Source organism: Aureobasidium namibiae, assembly GCF_000721765.1.
Source record: "Aureobasidium namibiae CBS 147.97 unplaced genomic scaffold scaffold_4, whole genome shotgun sequence".
NCBI classification, from domain to species: domain Eukaryota; kingdom Fungi; phylum Ascomycota; class Dothideomycetes; order Dothideales; family Saccotheciaceae; genus Aureobasidium; species Aureobasidium namibiae.
In genome coordinates, this window is record NW_013581205.1 from 969,820 (window position 1) to 991,692 (window position 21,873).

The window sequence follows — 21,873 nt, forward strand, 5'->3', positions numbered from 1 at the left end:
GTACTGTAACTGCCAAGTACTTCCAACAAATCGTGAATTCATGAACCCCAATATTTCTATCGCAGTGTACTCTTGCCTCGTTAAAAACCCATCTAGGAATTGGATGTCATCCAGTTTGGGAAAAGAGATACAAGAGTCACGCATGTCCTGCAGACCAAAGTATCTTTGAAGATAACAAAAGGTCAATATTCCCATTCTTCATTTCTGACATGTGTCTTTCTACCGCATGAGGGGCGGCGGTGTGTCGTATTCTGCATAAATGCATTCTCAAGACGACGGAGAGTGTAGTCTTCGTAACGTACGAAAAGCTCTTCTCTGCTCAAGTACCCTGTTTGTGGAGTAGTGGGTGTTGGTGGGAGAGGTGGTGTGGCTGTGGTGGAAGAGGCAGGGGTAGAGAGCTCGCTCATCTCGTCCCAGGCGTCGCTTGTCCAGCCGAAGACTTCGTTGTGGATGCGGCGTTGTTGTATGCTTTTGTTGTTGCTGATCCTCGAGGGAGAGCAGGATCTTTTGTTGTTGGCGGCGGTGGTTGTATTGGTGGTGCTGGACCTGTTGATGATGGTACGCAGCTTGTTTTGTGTGGAAAGGAGCCATTTTGTAAAGCGGCAGACCTTTTTGGCCTTGAGACCTTCGCCTGCGATGGCAGCGCGTGCTTGGAGGAGGAGAGGGTTTTCCATTTTTTGTTTGTGGAGTAGGAAGAGGATGGTATTTGAGAGGGAAGGTACGAGGTAAGTGGACCTAGCTTCAATATACAGATCACTCTTGGTTATGCTTTGATAGGTTCGTGTGTGCTTTGATTTGTAGCAGTCACGGATATTTGGTTTTGGATGAAGAAAGGAAGGATGAAGAGGGGGGGAAACACTTTTTTATTTCTGACTCTACTCACAAGGGACGGAAAGATCACTCGCCTATTGTGCGAGAAATCTCGTCCATACGAGATGTCGGTCCCATACAATGACCGGGTCACTATAGGCAACCAGCTGTCTCCTGAGTGGCTTTGAGGTCGATGAATTTTTGCTCCTAGGCAGCCAGCAATTTACGACCAGAATTCGATTCCAGAAGACAACATGAAAGAAATCGCGACGGTGACGAGCCATGATAGGACGTGTCTTACAGCCAGGAGAGGTGATCCGGCTCTCATTCATGGGCTATATCTCGAACACTCGATGGTATTCTTCGACTTACTCCGTGAAATTGTTCAGGTAGAGATCTTATTGAAGTGCCGCAAATTACCTCAAAGTCTTCTCGAGCGCATGGGAGATATCTGTCTTCTTCGTCATTTCAATGGCCAGGAGCGACCTTCGAGAAGGATGTCTCACACAGCCTCGCACGTGTGAAAGATTATGACTGTCATCAGAATATCAGCGTAGAAAAGAAAAAGACTACAAGAGCATGAGATTCCGCTACTCGTGCCTTTTTGTCAGCCTGGTCACAGTCACCCAAGATGGAAGCAGCATCGAGAGTCAACGAGCCGAGCTTCAGGCGCATCCCAGGTCAAGGCACAGCAGAATCGAGTCCGACGTCGACAAACTCAAGCCTGGATTATGAAGTGGATGCTGCATACGAATCATCGGCGGACGAGAGTCCGTTTCGATGCGGCTTCGACACACCACAATCAAGCGTGGTGGACATTGTCTTGAGACCAGGAGCACCACGACCGAGACGAGTGGCTAGATTCGTAGAGTGTTTCTGTGTGAGCGGAGGACCTCGGGTTGGAAGGGGAGGTCAAGCGACATGCAACTGCGGTGCGTCCCCTGAGGTAGGCGAGCCACCAAGGGGGACAGAGAAGAGGTCCATCAAGAAGTTTGCGAAGGGTATCGCCAGAGGGCTGCAACAGGCGTGGGGAAGATCAATACAGAGGGTCAAGGACAAAGCAACGCGAGCGATGAGAAAAGGGCTAGACGGCCGAGGAGGTGGTGACTTGTGATGGTCCTTAATCGTTTGCGAAGCCTTTCAGCGACAACTGTCTCAATGGGTTGTCGACTCTGGTGGGTTCCCTCATGAGTTGACACAAGTCTTTGATGGAGACAAGATGCAGGTCGAGATGTCCAAGGACGCGGACGAGTCGTCGGTGACATCAAAGCCTCGGCGTCGTCACTGTTGATCGACAGCTCCGATACAGAAAGCTCTCTCCGTTACTCTCAATCTGACCAATTGTCATACCGACACATCACATATAAACCATGTCGTTCCGCCTGAGCACACGCAGCACAAGCCTGCGAACATCCTTCGCCCGTCCGGCACCAACACCCATCACACGCCGTCATCTTAGCGCATACGGCTACGAGCAAACAAAAGTACTAGCCTTTAACAACTACGGCGAACCCAAAGACGTCCTCCGTCTCCATGGCCACAGCATCTCTCCAGCACACAAGGATCTCGTAACCTTACGCTTCCTCGCCTCTCCCATCAATCCAGCAGACATCAACCAAATCCAAGGTGTCTATCCCACAAAACCCACCTTCAGCACCACCCTTGGAGCCCCCGAGCCCACAGCCGTAGGAGGCAATGAAGGTGTCGCCGAGATCATCTCAGCAGGCGGCAGCGTCAAGGACTTCGAGAGAGGCGACTGGGTCATCATGCGCAGCCCTGGCTTCGGAACCTGGCGCACCCACGCCCAAACCACCACAGAAAACCTCCTCAAGATCCAAGACAAGACGAACCTCACACCCCTCCAAGTCGGTACCGTCAGCGTGAACCCCTGTACAGCTTACCGCATGCTCAAAGACTTTGTTCCTCTCAAAGAAGGCGACTGGTTCATCCAGAACGGTGCCAACTCAGGCGTGGGCAGAGCAGCGATCCAACTCGGAAAACTCTGGGGCTACCGCAGCATAAACATCATTCGCGAACGCTCTGACGCCTCAGCAACAGAAGCAATGAAGCAAGAGTTGAAAGAGCTGGGTGCAGATATCGTCCTTACAGACAAAGAAGCAATGGACAAATCCTTCCGCAATGTCATCAAGGAAGCCACAAACGGTGGTCGCGAACAAATCTCCCTTGCTCTGAATTGCGTAGGCGGCAAGCTCGTCAACAGCATGGCCAAGATCCTCGCCGACAACTCGCACATCGTAACCTATGGCGCCATGTCCCGTGAACCCGTCACCGTGCCCGCCGGCCTCCAGATTTTCAAGAACATTTCGTACGATGGCTTCTGGGTAAGCAGATGGTCGGACGCAAACCCAGAGGACAAGAAAAAGACCGTCGAGCATGTGCTAGACCTGGTACGAGAGGGAAAGTTCAAGGACACACCTTTTGATCAAGTAAAGTGGGAATGGGAGACCAAGGGTGACGAGCTGATCAAGGCCGTTCAAGGCACATTGGAGGGCTTTAGATCTGGCAAGGGTGTCTTTGTGTTTGGCAAGACTTGAAGCAGACGATTATTATGACTGTAAAAATATTTTGTACATATATTTTGTTAAGCTGAGTAAATTTGTGTAAAACTAAAAGAACACTTTCTAGACAACAAGGGCTTCCAATGATGACTACTGCGCCACGGGCATCTAGCCACAAACGCGGCTATGAAGGAAACAAGAAAAAAATCATTGCAATCATGATCGGACAAAGAAGAAGAGACATCCTAAGCAGGCAGACCAGCAGCAATGGCGTCCTCCTTCTTGGGACGAGGACGACCACTCAACGTGTCCACAATACTGACAAGGTCCATCCAGAACTCGTTCTTGGGGCGGCGGTCCTTCCAGTCAGTCTCTTCCTTCTCAACCTTCTCCATGGCCGAGAACTGTACTTGAGCGCCAGTGATTCCTATCACCGAGCACGACAGAGGGTCCTTGGCGATTTCGTCCTTGGACTTGCCGGCAAAGGATTCAATGTGCTGCATACTCTTGACTCCGAAACGGACGGCGCGGACACGGTCCATAGGTGAGGGAATACCACCCTGTTGAACGTGACCAGGCACGGCGAAACGGGAGTCGAATTTGCCGCCGCTCTCCTCGCGGATGATGTTGGCGATGATTTCGGTGGTGTAGGTCTTGGATGCCTTTTCGTTGCGGAGGATGATCTTACCGCTGCGGTTCTGGCCCTTGTCCTTGGCAAATTGCTCTTTCAAGTGCTCGATGTCTGAGGCGATCATCTTGAGGTGGATACCCTCTTCGGGCGTGTAGACAGCGACGGCACCGATGGAGAGACCGGCAATGGTGGCAATGTAACCGGAAGCACCACCCTGTGTCTCGACGACGAAGACACGACGGCGCGAGGCAGCGGCAGATTGCTTGATGGCATCACAGTAGTCGATCAGGGCGTTCAAGCAGGTGTCGCTACCAATGGAGTATTCGGTACCAGGGACGTTGTTGGAAACAGTTGCGGGAAGAATGACGATGGGAATCTTGAAGGCATCGTAATCGCGTCTGGCCTTGCGAAGCTCGGAGACGGCAGTGAAAGCCTCGAATCCACCGACAACGAAGAGAGCATCAATCTTGTGGTATGTGAGGGCGTCCGAGACACCGTCGTAGTCTTCAGAGGGAGTCGCACGGTTGGTACCGATTTCAGAACCACCCTTGCTGGCCCAGTTCTCGGCATCGAGCCACTTGATCTCACGGACGGAGCTCTCCTCATCCTTGTAGTGGCGGGCCAGGCCAGGGAAACCGTTGTGGAGGGCGATAGGCGTGTGGCCGCGGGTGAGACAGTAGGCGGTGGCGGCACGAGTGGCAGCGTTCATACCACCGGCGGGGGCTCCAACGTGGATGATACCAACACGGAGACGCTGTGGTTGTGTCAGTTGGGCTCCTCACAGGATATAGGGACTATGCTCTTACCTTCTCCTCGGGAAGAAGCAGCTCCTTCTTATCGGTGGAGACAGTGGTGCTGTATGCAGTCCAGTACTCGTCGAACTCGGCACCTCTGAGCTTCATGGCGGACTGGAAGTCCTTGCGCTCGATGGCCTCAGCGACGGACTGGGTCAACTTGACAGCCTCCATCAACGACTTGCGAACAATCTTGTTTTCGACAATGCAAATGACAGGACTAGGGGTCTCAGGGGTCGAGTCAAGGACAGCCTTGACAGCCTCAACACCCTGCAGGGTGGACAACATACGGTCGTATGCAACGGCAGTACCACCGCGCTGGACGTGACCAAGGGTGGTGACTCTGGTGTCGAGGCCGAGCTTGCCAGCAAGCAGGTCCTTCACCTTGTCGGGCGAGATGGCGTTGAGCTGACGGTCGTGGGCTCCCTCAGCAACAATGACAATGGTCTTTCTCTTTCCGAGCTTGCGATGACGCTTCACAACGTCGCACATCTCAGTCTCCCAGTTCTCCGACGGAGGGTTCTCGGGAAGGAAGACGAAGTCGGCACCGGTCGAAACACCGGCCATCAGGGCGAGCCAACCACAGTGTCTGCCCATGACCTCGATAACGAAGGCACGCTGGTGAGAGAAGGCAGTAGCATCGATGTAGTCTACAGCTTGGCAGATACGCTGCAGCGATGAGTAGCATCCAATGGTGGCATCGGTGCCGGCCAAGTCGTTGTCGATGGAACCGACCAGACCGACAATGTTGAGGTGCTTGAAAGGCTCGACGGCCTCCTGCTTGAAGGTGCCGTTGGAAACAAGCTCCTCGACCAGACTGGGCCACTCGCCTCTGAATCTGTCTGCACCAGTCAAACTGCCGTCACCACCACAGACAACCAGAGCGTCGATGCCCTTGTCAATCATGTTCTTGGCCGCTTGCAGTCTGCCGGGACGTTCCTTGAACGACATGCATCTGGCTGTTCCGATAAGAGTACCGCCTTCTGAGAGCCATCCGCGGACGTCTTCCCACTTCATTTGCTTGATCATGTCTCCGCCCTGGACGAGACCTTCGTAGCCTTCGTATACGGCAAATGCATCGCAGCCCGAGGCGATTGTCTGGCGGACGACAGCACGCACAGCACCAGACATTCCCTGAGAGTCACCTCCGGAAGTCATGACGGCAATGCGCTTCTTGCCCTCGGGCATGGCGGCGGGAGCGAGGTTGACCTGGGCCATGGCGGGGACCAGCTGAGTTGTGTGTTCGGTGCGGATGTGAGGAGTGTTGCGTTATTCCGAGGGCCCGAGAAGCTGTACCAGACAGAGAGCTAGGTCAGTTGTAGTCAAAGGGTCGTCGAGACACGTGGTGGGCAGATGGTTGTGAATGCGAGAAAAAGAGGCCTCAGCGAAAGCGCGAGGTGAAATCTTGAGATCTGATGTCACTCTCAACAAGGTTGGCCCATGCCAGTCAACATCACGGTCCGACTGCGGTCTTACAGGCCAAGAATCTCACCACTTGTTTGTGACACCGCCCAGAGGGCACTCTACAGCAGCTCACTGATCAACTCGTGATTCTTCCGCTGCTATGCTGTTCTATCTCACCAGCCATCACTTCAGGTGCCTACCCCTCCATGCGCGCATCGAGGAAAAGACGCTGGACCCTGAAAGTCGCGGCAGCTAAATTTATTCTCGCGTCTCGGCATTATGCTCCGTTCCAAACGCTCTGATTGACCGTCTCCCAAAACCCCTTTTGTTTCATCTCGTCGTCCTCGACTTTCCACTCAAATACCTGTCCGGGCGTTCGCAGTACTAGACCGTCCTGCGCGGCGTCTTTGGCTCCGCGGACCTCAATGCTGATCTTATCATTACTGTTGGCCTTTCCGAGAATGCCGCATCTATCGTTGAGGCTCCAGTCGGACAGTTTGTCCACGATTCCATGCCCCAAAGCGTTCGCGATTGCCGTGTTCAAGTAATCTTTAAGTTCCTCCATGTCTGGTATCTCGACTCGCGACAGTCCTATTGGTGAAGTCACCAACATGGCACTTCCGAAGGCTGGGGGCGAGATGGATGTTCGTACTTCAATACCAAAGTCAAGCGCCTCGGGTAGATGTGCTGTTTTCACTGATATCCTCATTCGCGAGTGCAGAGGTGCGAGACCTCTCTGCATGAGTGTATCGATCGTTTCTGCAGATCTCAAGAGTGCTGGATCAAATGCAGCTGTCTCGATTGAGGTGTCGACGGATGCGGTATCAAGAAGCTTCTTGATACGCTCGAGGTAGGCATCGATATCAGTGAGCACGGAGCGGTGTTGCAGCAAGGTCAAGACGGGCCTCATGATACTTGCGACAGGTGTTTCCTTCCTGGCGCTTGACATTGGTGGAGGTAGCTCGGATCGGTGTATTAGTCTTTCGCGGTGTGTATACGAAAGGAACAGGCGAAGGGCCAGTGCGATGGCCTGAGCCCAGGCATCATCCGGCTGCTTTTTCTGAGCCTTTGTTTCGATGTCGGTCAGCGGTAGCAAGTCAATCAAAACTTCATGTGCTTCTGAGACAGCTGATGACTCGACCGAAGATAATCTTGTTGGAAGACGGATGGTCGACTCACGCATGTCAACACCGTATGATGACAGACTTCGGGACTCTCGGATGATTTCATGGAATAGTTCTTCCTCATACAGCGAGTCTCTAGCGTGACGAATGCGAGCTTCGAGGGCAGACTCCGACTCAGCTGACACGTTTGGCATCTGCGAGACACCAACAATATCATCACCTTTTCGAATGCGCACGCGTATAACTTTGCTGTTGTTTCCAACGCCCTTGTCGAGTAGAACGTTGCCATCCTCGTCTGATCTCAGGGCGGCGAGTCCACGGTCTCGGAACTCTCCAAGAGCTTCTAAGAAGCCAAATCGGACGCCCAGGTTGTGTTTCTCGCGAGGCAGACGAGATACTGACCAGCCCTTGTCGCTGACAGACAGGACCTGCTCCCAGTAGTGTGTTTCCTTTCTGACATTCTTCTCCAGGCGAGTCGCAGCGCCCAGCAATGAATCGGCTGATGCTTGCAGCGACTGCATCCTCCAGCCACGAGCGATTGTATCATCCACCTTCTCTTGGTCCTTGTTGGGCGGCACGTTGTGCCACACATCCATGGCAAGTGTTCCAGGCTTGATGAACTGCTTCAAATGGGGCGACATTGTGAGATCGGCTTGTTTGGGAGCGTCTTTGGAGATGAGAAGGGAGACGAAATCGAGGGCGATAAGTGCTTCATTGCGTGCGGAACTGAATGGGGTCAGTAAATAGACCTCGAATCGCACTTATATGAACATACTCGACGTGTTGTCTCATCTCAGCTCTGGCTACCCATAGTTGTTCTCGCCGGTCTTTTTCCTCTGCTGTATCTGCCTCTGCGCCATCGTCTTCGTCGTCTGTCTCGGAGCTTTCCTCGTCGTTCTCGTTGGCAGCTATCTCGGCCTGCAAGCTCTGCTCGGTGATGTGTCGAAAGTGGCCCCGCTCGTCATGAATACGTCCGAGGATGGAAAGAATCGAATCTGCATCATTGTCGTCGCGCGGTTGCAGCAAGGACGAGGGCAGGGTCATGTCGGCCATGATGAGGATTGGACTCAAGGAAAGCTTTCGGCGTCGGCACAAGCGCCAGCGCTTCCTGAGTGAGCGATCGGCGCCACCGCTCCTACCCGCTGTTTAGCGCTATGGGGTGCAGCATCACATGCCTATCACCAATCAACAAACCCGGTAGTCCTGTCGGCCAGCTCCGACTCTGCGACTTGTCATACCTCGCTGCCACCTTTACTTCTCTCTGACTTGGCCTCTGTGACCTCCTGACTCTCACAAACAACAATTGCCACCATAATTTCTTGCTAGAATGACTACTAGATACCGTGTTGAGTGTATGTTGAACATTGCCTATCACATGCCAGGACTCGACACTGACTATATCTAGATGCTCTCAAGGTTCGTATACCCCGACACCAGCATCATGATTCTTGCTAACACGTTCTTCAAGACTCATCGTCGAGATCAATTGGTAGGTCCTTTGTATTGACCAGATCAGTTCACACCGTTCTTGCTAACACTGGTCCAGATCGAATGGATCAAGGGACTCCTTGCGGTACCATTTGTACTTTTGTCTCAACCAACCGCATTATTCGGGCAAGATGGAATCCATGGCACTGATGAAATGGCACGCAATGCTCATGTATGCCTATTGTTATCTATCACATGCTTGATACTCGGCACTGACTGTATCCAGGAACGTTATGCCCAGATCATGAGTGACGTTGAAGGACTGATCAACGACCACATATCCCGCCAAAAAGAAGGTACACACACTCACTCCAAGCTTAAGTTGCTAGTCCCGACAGTCGGTGTCTTCTTCACTCCCCTACTACTGCGAGATGCTTTCGAATGGCAGGACCAGAGACGATACATAAGCTCGAGGAGATTTGTAGCTCCTAGTTTCAACGACATTCGCTTGATCTTGAACACCGCTCAAGTCATGTCTTTGGTCAAACACAGTCGTCTGGACCTCGTCACTTTCGATGGTGATGTCACGCTCTATGATGATGGCCAGTCGCTCACGGATGACAATCCAGCCATCCCTCGTATTCTGGAGTTGATGAGGAATGGCACTCGTATTGGCATCGTGACTGCAGCTGGCTACACTGAAGCATCCAAGTACTATAGCAGGCTGCACGGCCTGCTTGATGCCGTCGCTACCTCTGATCTTCCGGATGATGTCAAGAGAAATCTTATTGTTCTTGGAGGAGAGGCAAGTTACCTCTTCCAGTTTGCCAGCGAAAGTCCGGATAGACTTGTATCGATTCCGCGCGAGCAGTGGAGTCTAAACGAGATGCGATCGTGGACTCAAGATGATGTTACAGAATTGCTTGACATTGCAGAGAAATCCCTCCGCAGTTGTGTCGACGCAATGAGGCTCAAGGCCGACATCCTTCGGAAAGAACGAGCAGTTGGTATAATTCCGGCTGAAGGGTTCAAACTCTCAAGAGAACAGCTGGAAGAGACTGTTCTTGTCTGTCAGAAGACATTGGTATGTCGTAAGGTGACATAACTAGGAAGTCTTGCTTACGTGTACTAGGAGATGACGCCTGTTGGCAAAAGGCTGCCGTTCTGCGCTTTCAATGGTAAGAATTGAGTCGCTCGTATCCTAGTCCACTTACTGATACACAGACAGGCGGAAGCGACGTCTTTATTGATATTGGTGACAAGTCTTGGGGTGTGTTGAGTTGTCAAAGATACTTTGGCGGAATAGAGAAGAAAAAGTCTCTACACGTGGGTGACCAGTTTTTGTCGGTGGGAGCAAATGACTTCAAGGTTTGTGCTATACAGGCGCAGATGTGTTTCATATACTAACAACTACCTACCAGGCTCGCTTGAGCTCCACGACTTGCTGGATTGCCTCACCAGCGGAGACGGTCGCACTTCTGGATGAGATATCTCAGCTCTCCACAGCTCCTGGATCGCTCCCTAGAGATGCAAATTTCGAGGATCAAGGAAAGTTGGAATGATCGATAAGCGTGTTTCGATACTGGTCAGCTGGATGATGTCCGGATGGTGGGCGAAGTTCCTTTCAGATGTTTCTATAATGTAGGTATGTCTATGTGCGGAATAACATGACTGTGAATGTCATGCAACTTCATGGTCGGTTCAAGTATCAATAGAAATAATAGAGTGGTGTTTGAAGAAGTGTAGAGCTTGAGAGCTGACCAAGGTGACGACTTTTGGCACATGAAAGAAGTGGAAGTCGAGACCCTTGAACTGGTGGTCTGTGCATCAAAAGTTCGAGCGGAAGAGACAGCATCGTCGACAAGTCGCCTCGTCTTGCAAACTTCAGCAACCTTACACAACTCCATGTCAGAGTGTAGAACCAGCTTGCTTCGATGCATTCGTGCAGTCGCCGCCGAGGCTAGCACAGGCCCTCGGCCATATCTTCAAAGTCGCATAGCGCCACATGCCCGATCATCCCAAGCCGTCCGAGCATACACGACAGAGTCTAGAAGAGAGGGCGGGTCGCGAGACAATAGCACACGTGCCAATGAAGCCAACGATGCTGCATCTCGTGGTCAGAGCAGTGGACGAGCGAGTCTGCCTGATCAGCCACCACAAAAGACATACGACCCGAAAGCAACATGGATTAAGAACAACCAACACCGCAAAGTCCGCACACCCACCGCCAACAACAAAGACCAACAAGAAGATGAGGGTAAAATGCCCACCATGAATCTAGCTTTAGAGAAGAAGGTTAGGAAAGAGTTGCAATACCTACCGGATCCGCTCAAGCTCGCCGACCATGTTCGTGGCGTGCTCAAGAAGGGCGACGTCGAAAAGGCTCTTGGCCTCACTCGCATCGCCAGTAAGGACATGGAGTGCATCGTCAGTTGGAACCACATCATCGGCCATTTGCTGGCCGAAAAACAGGTCAATGCCGCTCTGAAGATATACAACGAGGTACTGCTTGTGTCAAGACTCCAACCATGGCCATGAACTGACACTCGCTAGATGAAAAAGCGCGCACAATTTCCCGACTCGCATACCTATGTTATCCTTCTCCGTGGCTTGTCTGAGCCCCCAATCGCTGCAGACACTCTCGGCAAAGCCCTCGCCATCTACCATTCCCTGGGCGCTGAAAATTCTAGAGTAAAGCCGACCACTATACACACCAATGCAGCGCTTCGAGTGTGTGCACGAGCAAATGACATGGACTCTCTATGGGGTATAGCCTCAAAAATCCCCGAGAAAGGATCCGGTGCTGCAGATGCTTATACATATACTACAATCCTGAATGCCATCAGAGAGCATGCACTGCTGGAAGGCGGCAACAGGGCAGATGACAGTGAGGTTACTGCGTTGAGGACGACAGCCATCGAGCAGGGCCGAAGAATCTGGGGAGACATTGTCGGAAGATGGCGGTCAGGAGATCTTGCTGTCAACGAAGAGATGGTTGCTGCCATGGGCCGCCTTCTGCTGATTGGCCTGCAGCCAAGATACTGGGACGATGTCTTTTCTCTGATCGAGCAGACCATGGGCGTCCCTCGCTTGACTCCTACATTGGGTAGCAAGATGAGAAAGGGTCAGCATCTGCCTATTCATGTACCTTCCCACGATCTGCCCGTGAAGAAAGACATCACGAACGTCATTGAAGGCGAGGAACCTGAAAGTGCATTTGACCAAGCACTCCTACTCGACAATCGAGGTAAAAGATCGGTCACCGTCGTCAAGCCAGGAAATAACTCTCTTTCACTCCTCCTCGAAGCTTGCAACTTGACTTACGCTTTCCGAGAGTCATACGAATATTGGGATCTGCTCACCAACCAATCTACCTACGCGCTCAAGCCCGACATGGACAACATCCACACCTTTATGCGTGTTCTGAGAAGATCCCGCGCGTCTGGTCGTGCTCTAGAGCTGGTGAGAGACACGATTCCGAAATACGGCTGGACACCCCACCGCAAGACTTTCCGTATCGCCATGAGTACTTGCAATCGCGACAAGAAGAATCATAACGTGATGGCTCATGCTAACAAACTCGTGGACTTGAGCGAACACTATCAGGTGGGGCCTGATCCCAAGACGCTGCTTCAATACATCGAATTGGCCATCTCCACTCAAGACGGCCAAGTTATTGCCCAGGCGATCAACCGGCTGTCGGACGCTGTTACCAATTTGAAATCTATGATATCCTTTGGCAAGTTGAGTTCAGGCAAGACGCAGGCTATGGAGAAGGAGGACGTTACGGCCTTGCTGAGGACGATCATTAGTGGTATTGATCAGTTGCTGCTCAAGCAGATGGTTCCTGAGGACCAGATACAGAGCTGGACTCAGAGACGAGCGACATTGAATGCGTTCATCACAAGGCTCATGGACAGAATGGGGGGAAAGAACATCATCCCTCAAGAGAAGCTCGTAGAGTTGAGAAGGGATAGCAGACAGTTGAGACATCTTCGCAAGAAGGTGTTGATGAAGGAAAAGAAGGGCAACGGTACCTGGGTCCCGGACAAGCAGAAGCTTGAGCAATCACGTCCTCTGCAGGACTTGCCGTTCGAAGGGTGAAGATTTACTTCAGAGCCTGCCATATATAAATAAATTCAATTGTATAACATTCACCTCACATAATATACATGCATGCTGCGTTGAGAAGCTTGAAGATGCAAGGGTCCAACGTCCGGGTAGCAGTCTCATCGAGAGGCGAACGAAAATCGCTTGGCAATCAAAGTTCTTCTAGCGTTTGCTAGCGCGGCAGAAACTCGCCGCCCTGTCGCAAAAACGCAGCAGGAGCGGTTGTTTTATCAAGCCCGGCGCGCGCCTTCCTCACTTTTCTCTTTCGTCCTCCACACTCTCTCTTTCCATCAACACCCTCCCTTCTACATCCCTTTTTACCTGAACTTGCATCACACGAACGCAAAGTTCACTCTACAACACTCCGACAACCCACACCCCACACACCAATCCACATCATGTCTTACGGCGGTGGTGGCTACGGCGGCTCGCGCGGCGGCGGCGGCGGCGGCTACTCTGGCGGGTACGATAACTCGAGATCCTACGGACAAAGCTCCTACGGCGACTATTCAACCAGTCGCTCTTATGACGGGTACGATTCTTAATAAGTCTCTGCTCAGCTCTGCTTGCTCCTATCCTTATCTCTTCCCACGTATCACCTCTTGAACATTCACTGACATCCAGCAGCGGCAGATCCGGTGGCTACGGCGGCGGCAGCCAAGGCGGTTACTCTGGCGGTGGTCAGGGTGGTTACGGCGGTGGCAGCCAGGGCGGCTACGGTGGTGGCAGCTACGGCGGTGGCCAAGGCGGCGACAGAATGGGCCAGCTTGGTGCCGGCCTCAAGAGCCAGCAGTGGGGTACGTCCAGTGTATCTCGTTCGACTAATCTCTTATACTAACCATCTTGCAGACATGTCCTCCCTCCCCAAGTTCGAGAAGTCCTTCTACAAGGAGGCACCCACCGTTTCCGAGCGCTCCCAGGAAGAAGTCGACGCATTCCGCAAGACTCACCAGATTGCCGTCCAGGGCAAGAACGTCCCCAAGCCCGTTGAGACCTTCGACGAGGCTGGTTTCCCTGGCTACGTGATCAACGAGGTCAAGGCCCAAGGCTTTGCCAACCCTACCCCCATTCAGTGCCAGGGCTGGCCCATGGCTCTCTCTGGTCGCGACGTCACTGGTATTGCCGAGACCGGCTCCGGAAAGACCCTCACCTACTGTCTTCCCTCGATCGTCCACATCAACGCTCAGCCTCTCCTCTCTCCCGGTGACGGTCCTATCGTCCTTATTCTCGCCCCCACTCGTGAACTCGCTGTCCAGATTCAGGCCGAAGTCAACAAGTTCGGCAAATCGTCGCGCATTCGCAACACCTGTGTCTACGGTGGTGTCCCCAAGGGTCAGCAGATCAGAGATCTCGCTCGCGGTGTCGAGGTGTGTATTGCCACTCCCGGTCGTCTGATCGACATGCTCGAGTCTGGAAAGACCAACCTTCGCCGCGTTACCTACCTCGTTCTCGACGAGGCTGATCGTATGCTCGACATGGGTTTCGAGCCTCAAATCCGCAAGATCATCGGCCAGATTCGCCCTGACCGTCAGACTTGCATGTGGTCCGCTACCTGGCCCAAGGAGGTCCGCGCTCTCGCTCAGGACTTCCAGCACGATTTCATCCAGGTCAACGTCGGTTCCATGGACCTTTCCGCCAACCACCGCATCACCCAGGTCGTCGAGGTCGTTTCCGAATTCGAGAAGCGCGACAAGATGATCAAGCACCTCGAGAAGATCATGGAGGACAAGGACAACAAGTGCCTTATCTTCACTGGCACCAAGCGTGTCGCCGACGAGATTACTCGCTTCCTCAGACAAGACGGCTGGCCAGCCCTCTCCATCCACGGTGACAAGCAACAGCAGGAGCGTGACTGGGTTCTCAACGAATTCAAGCAGGGCAAGAGCCCCATCATGGTTGCCACTGACGTGGCTTCGCGTGGTATCGGTATGATTGAACTCCCCCCTCTCCACCACTCACAACACCACTCCTTTCCCTTTCCTCCACTACACTGCCAATTCTCTCCTCCCCCATTGCTCGCACTTGCGTGATCTGAAAGTGGTGCTCTACGCCGAGCACTCGTGCGCCTTTTGCATACGTAACCATGTTCTTTATAGGCCGTCCAGTTTACTGGTTCCTTACTCCGGATCCTTGGGAGAAACTTGCTCGATTCGAGGCCTTTGTCTTTTCATTTTGGCTTCGCATCGTACCTCTCGCCCTCTACTTTGCGCTTCATGCGCCTTTTTGCCCAGTAGAGAGTGAGATGCAGGTATTTTCGCCGCGCAGCGCTGCATTGTAGTTTTGTTACGCGCTTCCAAGGCATCCGAGACGGTAGGACCTCGAAGATATCCTGCATGATATCTTCTACGGCCTGTGACATGTGATTGCTATGATTGCTCTATGCTTTTTTCCACAAAGCTTCGACTCCTATGGAGCGCACAGAGTGTTGTCAATATCCATATTGCACACCTCTTCATCAGATTACGCGACCGACAAAGGCTCGCTTTGATACACACTGTTCACCCAACAGACATGCTAACCCTTACTTTTAAAGATGTTCGCAATATTACCCACGTTCTCAACTACGACTACCCCAACAACTCTGAGGACTACATCCACAGAATCGGCCGTACTGGTCGTGCTGGTGCCATGGGTACTGCCATCACCTTCTTCACCACTGAGAGTGAGTCTCCACACATCTTTGATCATACCACAACACATACTGACTTCTGTCTTCAGACTCCAAGCAGGCTCGCGACCTTGTTAACGTCTTGGCCGAGGCCAAGCAGAACATCGACCCCCGTCTCGCTGAGATGGTCCGCTACGGTGGTGGCGGCGGTGGCCATGGTCGCTGGGGCGGTGGTCGCGGACGCGGTGGCGGTGGTCGTGGTGGCGGTCGTGGTGGCGGCTTCACCAGCTCCAACAACGCTCCCCTTGGTCGTGACTCTCGCTGGTAGATGATATACCCCCTCGTGCATTCTGTTCTCATGCCTCTTTTCTGGGCTTTACGGCGTTTCAAAGGCATCCTGGTATGGAGCCGTCCCAAAAGATTCTGTTTTATTGGTCTTAAGGAGTTTTTCATGACGAGTTCGGCGGGTTTCAAGCATAGGTTTAGATTGCGTTGCTAATCATTATGTCTCAAAAGAATAGAAGTTTATTTGAACAATTCTTGTCTCATGCTGTGCCTGACGTTCCTCTTGCACGAAAATGCGGATAAGAGCATCGCTTTGTCGCCAGTCAGTCGGCTCTGGGCTTATGAGCATCAATCCTGTTGCTCTTCTGAAGCCCCACCGTCCTCAATCAACGTCAGCGAGAGCCTCTATGGCTTGCTTTTTTCCTTCCATCTCTGTATATCTACTTGCATGCATTTTTCATCCCATTGTTTTGTACTCTTGAACTGGTGTTTACAGGCCTGTAGTTTGAATCATAAGACAGACACCCTGATGAAGTTGATACGACTACTTGGTCATTTTTCTCGAGGGTATGTGGGTAACTCATCATGTTTCATGGTCCTGATATGTGCTTCAGCGTTTGGGCTTCTGATGTTTGGATGGTCGATATGGATTTTGTAACGTATGTCAGCCACGGTGGACTGTATTGCTCTAATATCTCGTAAGTCAACGGAGACCATCTTCAATACCACAATAGAGCAGATCCCCATAACTTCAAGATCGTGGTTGCCCTAATATGTGTCATGAATGTTTTCGAGAACTTGTTGAGCACAGCACCCTGACCTTGTAGTCAACTTTCTCAGAGAATTAGTGGTCAGGTATCCAAGTTTTTTTTCATGCGAAGTCATTGCCGAAGACTTGACAAGCCATCAAAGCTGACTCGCTATCTCAGGCCTGATGTCAGAGGCAAGAATAGTAGTCATGTCTAAGCTGCTCGTCAATGCGAACACGTGGGCAAGAGATGGTCTTCTTTGGCCTATCGCTCGCGCACGCACACAGCCTTCATGCTATCAATCGGTACCAAAGATCAGGGATCAGGTATTGTGGATAGAGAGTTGACATGCTAGAAAGAAGGAAAAGATATGCACGTGGCCGGATGCCACTCCACCTCTCTCCAAGCTGTTGAAATGAGATGTAGTATACCCCACTAGTTCCTACAGGGGTCGTTTCCGTGAAGAGTCCAACGGATGTAGCGGAGTAGACTGATTGTTGATCATGATAACAGGATATGATAGAGATACAGCGATAGACAGCATATATAGGAAATCGCAGTTCGGATCCACGAGCAGCGCATGAACCAGCTGAATGATACTCCACCCATCTTCACAATACAGCACGACATCAGAGTATTGGCCAATGGATACAGTATTCTCCACTCGAGACTCCATTCATGTACAGACTCTTTTCACGTCCGACGGTTAGCGTGGTGTAGCTTGGGAGTCCACCTTCTTGCATAACATGGGTATGCAACCAATCACAATGCTTACCAAGATAGTTATAAACGATGTTCAAAGCTCACACTAACCGTCGGACGTGGGAACAGTCTGTATAGGCCCGATCGCCTACATACAACGAAACATGGACGGCGAAAGATCATAGGTCAATCGCGATAAGAAGGATTCTATGCACCTGCAAGACGCAAAGACTCCATCGTTTGCCTATCACTTACTCCGAGTAGGAGGCCTAAACGGATATGCTGAGCAAATGCGATGTAAGTGGGAGTGGAGGATAGAGTTTCTATGCAGTGCAATCACATCGCTGCATCATCCAATGGCATCCTCCCGAGCCCATCCGTCATCCACATCACCTTTTTCCTTTTGCGTCTGTAAAAGTTGAAGATTCCACAAAGCAAGACCACGAAAAAACCATGGTACGTCAAAACGCCAAACCGGCGGATCGAGGCACCAAAAGCAAGAAACAACGAACAGGCAGAACAGGCACAGAAGGGCAAAGACAACGCAACCGAAGGGCAAATTAGAGTTACAGGGTAATGCTGGAGAATCAAGAAGGCTTGGACGGGAAAGCGCAAATAAATCCTCCGAAGGTCCAAATCCTCCATCTCTCACGTGTTGTAGTGGTCACACGTCTTGAAAATTCCCTGCGAAGGATGTGGTGATGTCGTTGACTCGTTTCGTTGTCGGCAAGATTTGCTTTGCTCGTTCTCGGTAACGAGCATGATGGGGCTGGAGGAAAAGAAGGATTTCGTTCAGGTGTTCATCTGCTTCTTTGTTACGTGCGTAGCTGTTAGACGGGCCAACAGAAGAAAGGATGAAGCGGCAAGCTGCCACAAGCAAAAAACGCAGCGCCAATGGAGTTCTCTCCGAGTTTGTCCGTGTTACGGGGTTCGAGATTCCTTGATGACGATGTGCGGCATCAAGATGAATTGCACATGCTGAAAGAGGTTCTACGGCCGCAAGGGTTCTGAGACATCGCATACATGCAATGATTCGTATTTCTGTAGCCACCTTGCCGTCGGTGTACTCCGTGATGTGTATACATCGGGAAGGTAGACGAGACGAGTGGCGCGAGATGGATCACGAAGCCGCGATGCAAATGCAAAGAAAATCAAAACGAGTGAAGACATATGGGTGAATGCATAAACTCGCTCTCGCAGGTGATGTGAGGAGCCGCAGAGTAGGGTGAAGCGTATAAGGTAGGTAGAGAAGTCCGACTCCGCTGTACATATTAGCACACCCACTCGCAACTTGACGCGCCATGAGGCTCTGTTGCGATAAACTAATTCGTCGAGAGACTCGCGCGATTGGAGATGCGTGCTTTGCGACGTGGAAAGAGGGCAAGGGACAATCCAGACTGAGACATGTCTTCCTGCAAGCAAAGCACTTCGTATATGCAAATATTGCGTGTGTGTGTGATGAATAGCAGACTTCATGATCAGTAGAGAGGCACGTAAGACGAGCATAAAAGTCTATTTGATTGATCTATCACCTATTGCGCGTGCAGCGGCTAGGTAGACAAATGACTCTCCAAGGAGTTGATGTGTTGGTCAGAGACTCGACTGAGAAGCTAAAGCAGATGGCGCTTTTCTTGTCACAGCTTTTGTTATGCATACAGTAGGCAATGCCAGATGTTCGGTCGTGAGATAGGAGTCAGATTCAATCCACGACTCTGGCACCTTGGACTGTGGACGACTCAACAACGTGACGGTAGCATTGGACAGCACCTATTGTTTGCCCGGAAGCTCAATAGATGGAACCACATGATATGTGTGTCTAGGAACAACACAACTTACCGTTGAACACGGCTCGAGGTGGTTGCAGATATGGTGTGCTGTTGCTCTCTGATACACGGAACGTATTGAATAGATGCAGGCGGGCCAGCAATAGCTTTGGTAAAGTCGGCCCGACAAATGTATCCATAAACAGCAGTATCATTTCAGCGAGATCTAGAGCCCACCACGTTATACCGACGACGGAAGGCAACATGAGTTATGCGTGTATAAGAGAATCCAGAACCTGCAACGCTGCATCTCGCGGATATAGAAGGCTATAGGCGGCCGATGGTGATCTATGGCAGCAGCGACCCGAGGGATGCATGTGGAACACGTAACCAAGCAGCTACTGTGTGTCCTCGGGTCAGAGACGGCAAGCCAGTCTACGGAATTCTGGTTCCTGTAACTTGTAAGAAGAGCTTAACTCGGTCCAGGATAAGTATATTGTACATTTTCTTCATGCAGATCAGAATTGAGCATCCGTTGAGTCTCGCAGGTCTTCGACGTCCAGGGTACAGATCGAGCAAATGCAGGTACGTTCACAAGCTATGCGCTGAGGAGACTTGGCATCACATCTCTACCATCCGTCTCTCTGCGCTTGTTATGGCCGACACCGGTGGGCGTATCATTGACCCCTTGCTTCAAGTGTGCTGACAGCCCCCTTGTCGAGATGTCATCAAAAGGCATTGTACTTGAATGGACACGTGCGAACGAGCCGAGTGGGCATTGATCCTCGCTCGAAGATTGATAGATCTCGAGCTTGAGCAAGTACAGGAGATTGATACGACGAGCAAGCGGGGACAAGGACCAAGATGCCGTGGTCAGCAGCTTTGCGAGCGTGTGAGCCCGTGGACTCAGCACAATCATGCAGAGCCATCGTGGGGACATACAGTATCGAGATGCTGGTGGAGACTCTGCCGGAGTGTCTCACACCGTCATCCATAGGAGGGACTTGAAGTGCAGAAAGCCGTGACGATATGTCATTGTCGTCCGCGTGTTGCCACTTGAGAAGCTAGACTGTGTGGAGATCATTGAAAACAAGGTCAAGGAGAAGAATTGAGGTCCAGACACCGCCACATAGAACCCTCACTCCACTTGGAATAGGTATCAGGTTATGGCGTCTGCTCTTACGTATGTTGACAAAGCGATACCAGCAGGAATCAGGGCGATAAGTTGAATGGCTGGTGCAGGTCCGTCGCTGATTTTGACCAGTCTCCCCTAGATCAAAGAACCTGCATGAAGTGAAGGTGGATCCAAATCCTGATTCGACAATTCAAAGTGGAAACCGAATGGTGATCTGGAGATGGAGCAGACCCTCGTGCGCGATTCAATGCTCAATGGCTCTGAGACTTTCATCGACGTGGTAGAGTGCTCAAAATTGACTAAGCAGTGATTGAGCTTGACTCGTCGCAGCCTTGGGTCCTTGCATATTGATGCATACTGGCAGGCGCGCCGTCGCTGCCATCTCCCGCAATGCCTATTTCCAAAGACGCCTAGAGGCCGCGGTACTGTAGCACTTGTACTGCGTACAGTACACGATGCGTCTCACACTATCGCTGGACGATAATATGCATAGGGCGGAACATGCAGATTTCATGACGCTCTTTGCAGCTCTGCATTGCTTGCATATGCGTAATCAAATAGAGTTTCTTGGGTCTCCAAGTAATGGGTGGATGTGCAGTCTCGTTTGTGTTTTCGTACTCGATGACTCGGCGGCGATTCCAGTCCAACGGATGCGAGTTTGTGCCAACTTGCGAACATCAGTAGTACGACTTTGTTTTTGCGCCCGTACTCAGGGTCTACCACGGTGGTTCTCTGTTGGATACTGAAACGTTTGAGACTCTGCCGAATGTCAGGTGACAGGGTTAGTCTACTCGGACGTAAAAACATACATCCTCGTGTTCGAGGGGCCAGCCTGCATGATGCCGCTCTGTGTCTGCAAGGTTCCAATCTCGCAGACGCGCCTGGATGGCAAGAAAGGCATGAAAGAGGCTGAGACATTGATACTGTATCTCATCAGCACCTTTAGAATTCGCATTAGTATGCCGGGCCCCAGAGATGGTGGTCGGTGTTGTTGCAGATATTGAGGACGCGGCGCGCTAGAGGTGGGCAGTCATTTCGGAGGACGGCTACACGGGAAGAGCCATCGACGAGAAGCCCTGGTGCCCCGAAGTCCAGTCCCGGACGGGCAGATCGATAGCACCGGTCTTCCATGCCGACCCTCACAGAGCCACACTTGAGTAGCATCCAAGATTTTTTCGATGCGGCTGTAGGGACTAGCGTCAGTTGGAGTTAGACCACACGTGCTATATGCATGTAAAGATGACTGCCTTTGCAGATGGTCGAGCGTAGCTTGTTTTACAGTTGAATAAGGGTTTGACACTTCACTACATGACACCCCTTTACTGTTTGTTCACTCTGGTGCCGAGCGGCCAGGTTGGTGTGCCAATGACCAATTTCATTCGTTATTGAAACATGTCAGCGTCAGCTTCGGGAGTTTCTTCCACACCGCCACAGCATTCGTGGCCACATCTTCTGACCAGCCAATGGCGCAACAATAAAATCGTAGAATGTCAATCCCGAAACCGATCGCAGTCGACAAACATGGTCAAATGCCGTGCTTCTGTAAGAGGTATGCCGTTGCAAATCAGAGCATATTCGGCGCGTCTGTATCTATGCGAAATGCAACAGTCGTGTCGTGATCTGATCTCGAGGGAGAATTGAATTGAAGAATATTGATTCGTGGTATGCTCCCTAATCGGGCAGGTGCAATCTCACATCAATTGACCACCTTCAAAAGCGAAACGAGCTTTGGTAAAAATACAGCTGCTTTGAGATGCGTTGTGGACATGCTCAGGTGAGATGGTAAGAATGGGAGAGCGTGGTAGCGACGT

General features: G+C 51.6%; 7 protein-coding genes across 7 annotated transcripts; 4 read left to right on the plus strand and 3 right to left on the minus strand.

Annotated features, from left to right (window-relative positions):
* Nucleotides 1–182: 182 nt before the first annotated feature.
* On the minus strand, nucleotides 183–674 carry M436DRAFT_79975 (uncharacterized protein; the record flags this gene model as incomplete). Its single annotated transcript, XM_013574430.1, has 1 exon — nucleotides 183–674. The coding sequence occupies one exon, from the start codon at nucleotides 672–674 to the stop codon at nucleotides 183–185; it is 492 nt and encodes a 163-aa protein (XP_013429884.1).
* Nucleotides 675–2,180: 1,506 nt separating this feature from the next.
* On the plus strand, nucleotides 2,181–3,365 carry M436DRAFT_41377 (NAD(P)-binding protein; the record flags this gene model as incomplete). Its single annotated transcript, XM_013574059.1, has 1 exon — nucleotides 2,181–3,365. The coding sequence occupies one exon, from the start codon at nucleotides 2,181–2,183 to the stop codon at nucleotides 3,363–3,365; it is 1,185 nt and encodes a 394-aa protein (XP_013429513.1).
* A 209-nt stretch (nucleotides 3,366–3,574) lies between these two features.
* On the minus strand, nucleotides 3,575–5,972 carry M436DRAFT_61968 (6-phosphofructokinase; the record flags this gene model as incomplete). Its single annotated transcript, XM_013574247.1, has 2 exons — nucleotides 3,575–4,714; nucleotides 4,767–5,972. The coding sequence occupies 2 exons, from the start codon at nucleotides 5,970–5,972 to the stop codon at nucleotides 3,575–3,577; spliced, it is 2,346 nt and encodes a 781-aa protein (XP_013429701.1).
* Nucleotides 5,973–6,435: 463 nt separating this feature from the next.
* Nucleotides 6,436–8,335, minus strand: M436DRAFT_40795 (uncharacterized protein; the record flags this gene model as incomplete). The annotated part of the gene is made up of 2 exons (XM_013573949.1): nucleotides 6,436–8,008; nucleotides 8,058–8,335. 2 exons carry the CDS (start codon nucleotides 8,333–8,335, stop codon nucleotides 6,436–6,438), a joined length of 1,851 nt encoding a protein of 616 aa, XP_013429403.1.
* Nucleotides 8,336–8,609: 274 nt separating this feature from the next.
* Nucleotides 8,610–10,272, plus strand: M436DRAFT_79979 (IMP-specific 5'-nucleotidase 1; the record flags this gene model as incomplete). Its single annotated transcript, XM_013574431.1, has 8 exons — nucleotides 8,610–8,634; nucleotides 8,688–8,698; nucleotides 8,751–8,771; nucleotides 8,829–8,942; nucleotides 8,997–9,794; nucleotides 9,843–9,888; nucleotides 9,939–10,078; nucleotides 10,132–10,272. The coding sequence occupies 8 exons, from the start codon at nucleotides 8,610–8,612 to the stop codon at nucleotides 10,270–10,272; spliced, it is 1,296 nt and encodes a 431-aa protein (XP_013429885.1).
* Nucleotides 10,273–11,008: 736 nt separating this feature from the next.
* M436DRAFT_16349 (uncharacterized protein) lies at nucleotides 11,009–12,622 on the plus strand (the record flags this gene model as incomplete). The annotated part of the gene is made up of 2 exons (XM_013573925.1): nucleotides 11,009–11,212; nucleotides 11,264–12,622. Coding segments are annotated over 2 exons (1,563 nt in total), but the record flags the coding sequence as incomplete, so codon positions are not given.
* Nucleotides 12,623–13,577: 955 nt separating this feature from the next.
* Nucleotides 13,578–15,756, plus strand: M436DRAFT_41819 (P-loop containing nucleoside triphosphate hydrolase protein; the record flags this gene model as incomplete). The annotated part of the gene is made up of 4 exons (XM_013574137.1): nucleotides 13,578–13,617; nucleotides 13,670–14,746; nucleotides 15,354–15,482; nucleotides 15,539–15,756. 4 exons carry the CDS (start codon nucleotides 13,578–13,580, stop codon nucleotides 15,754–15,756), a joined length of 1,464 nt encoding a protein of 487 aa, XP_013429591.1.
* Nucleotides 15,757–21,873: the final 6,117 nt, after the last annotated feature.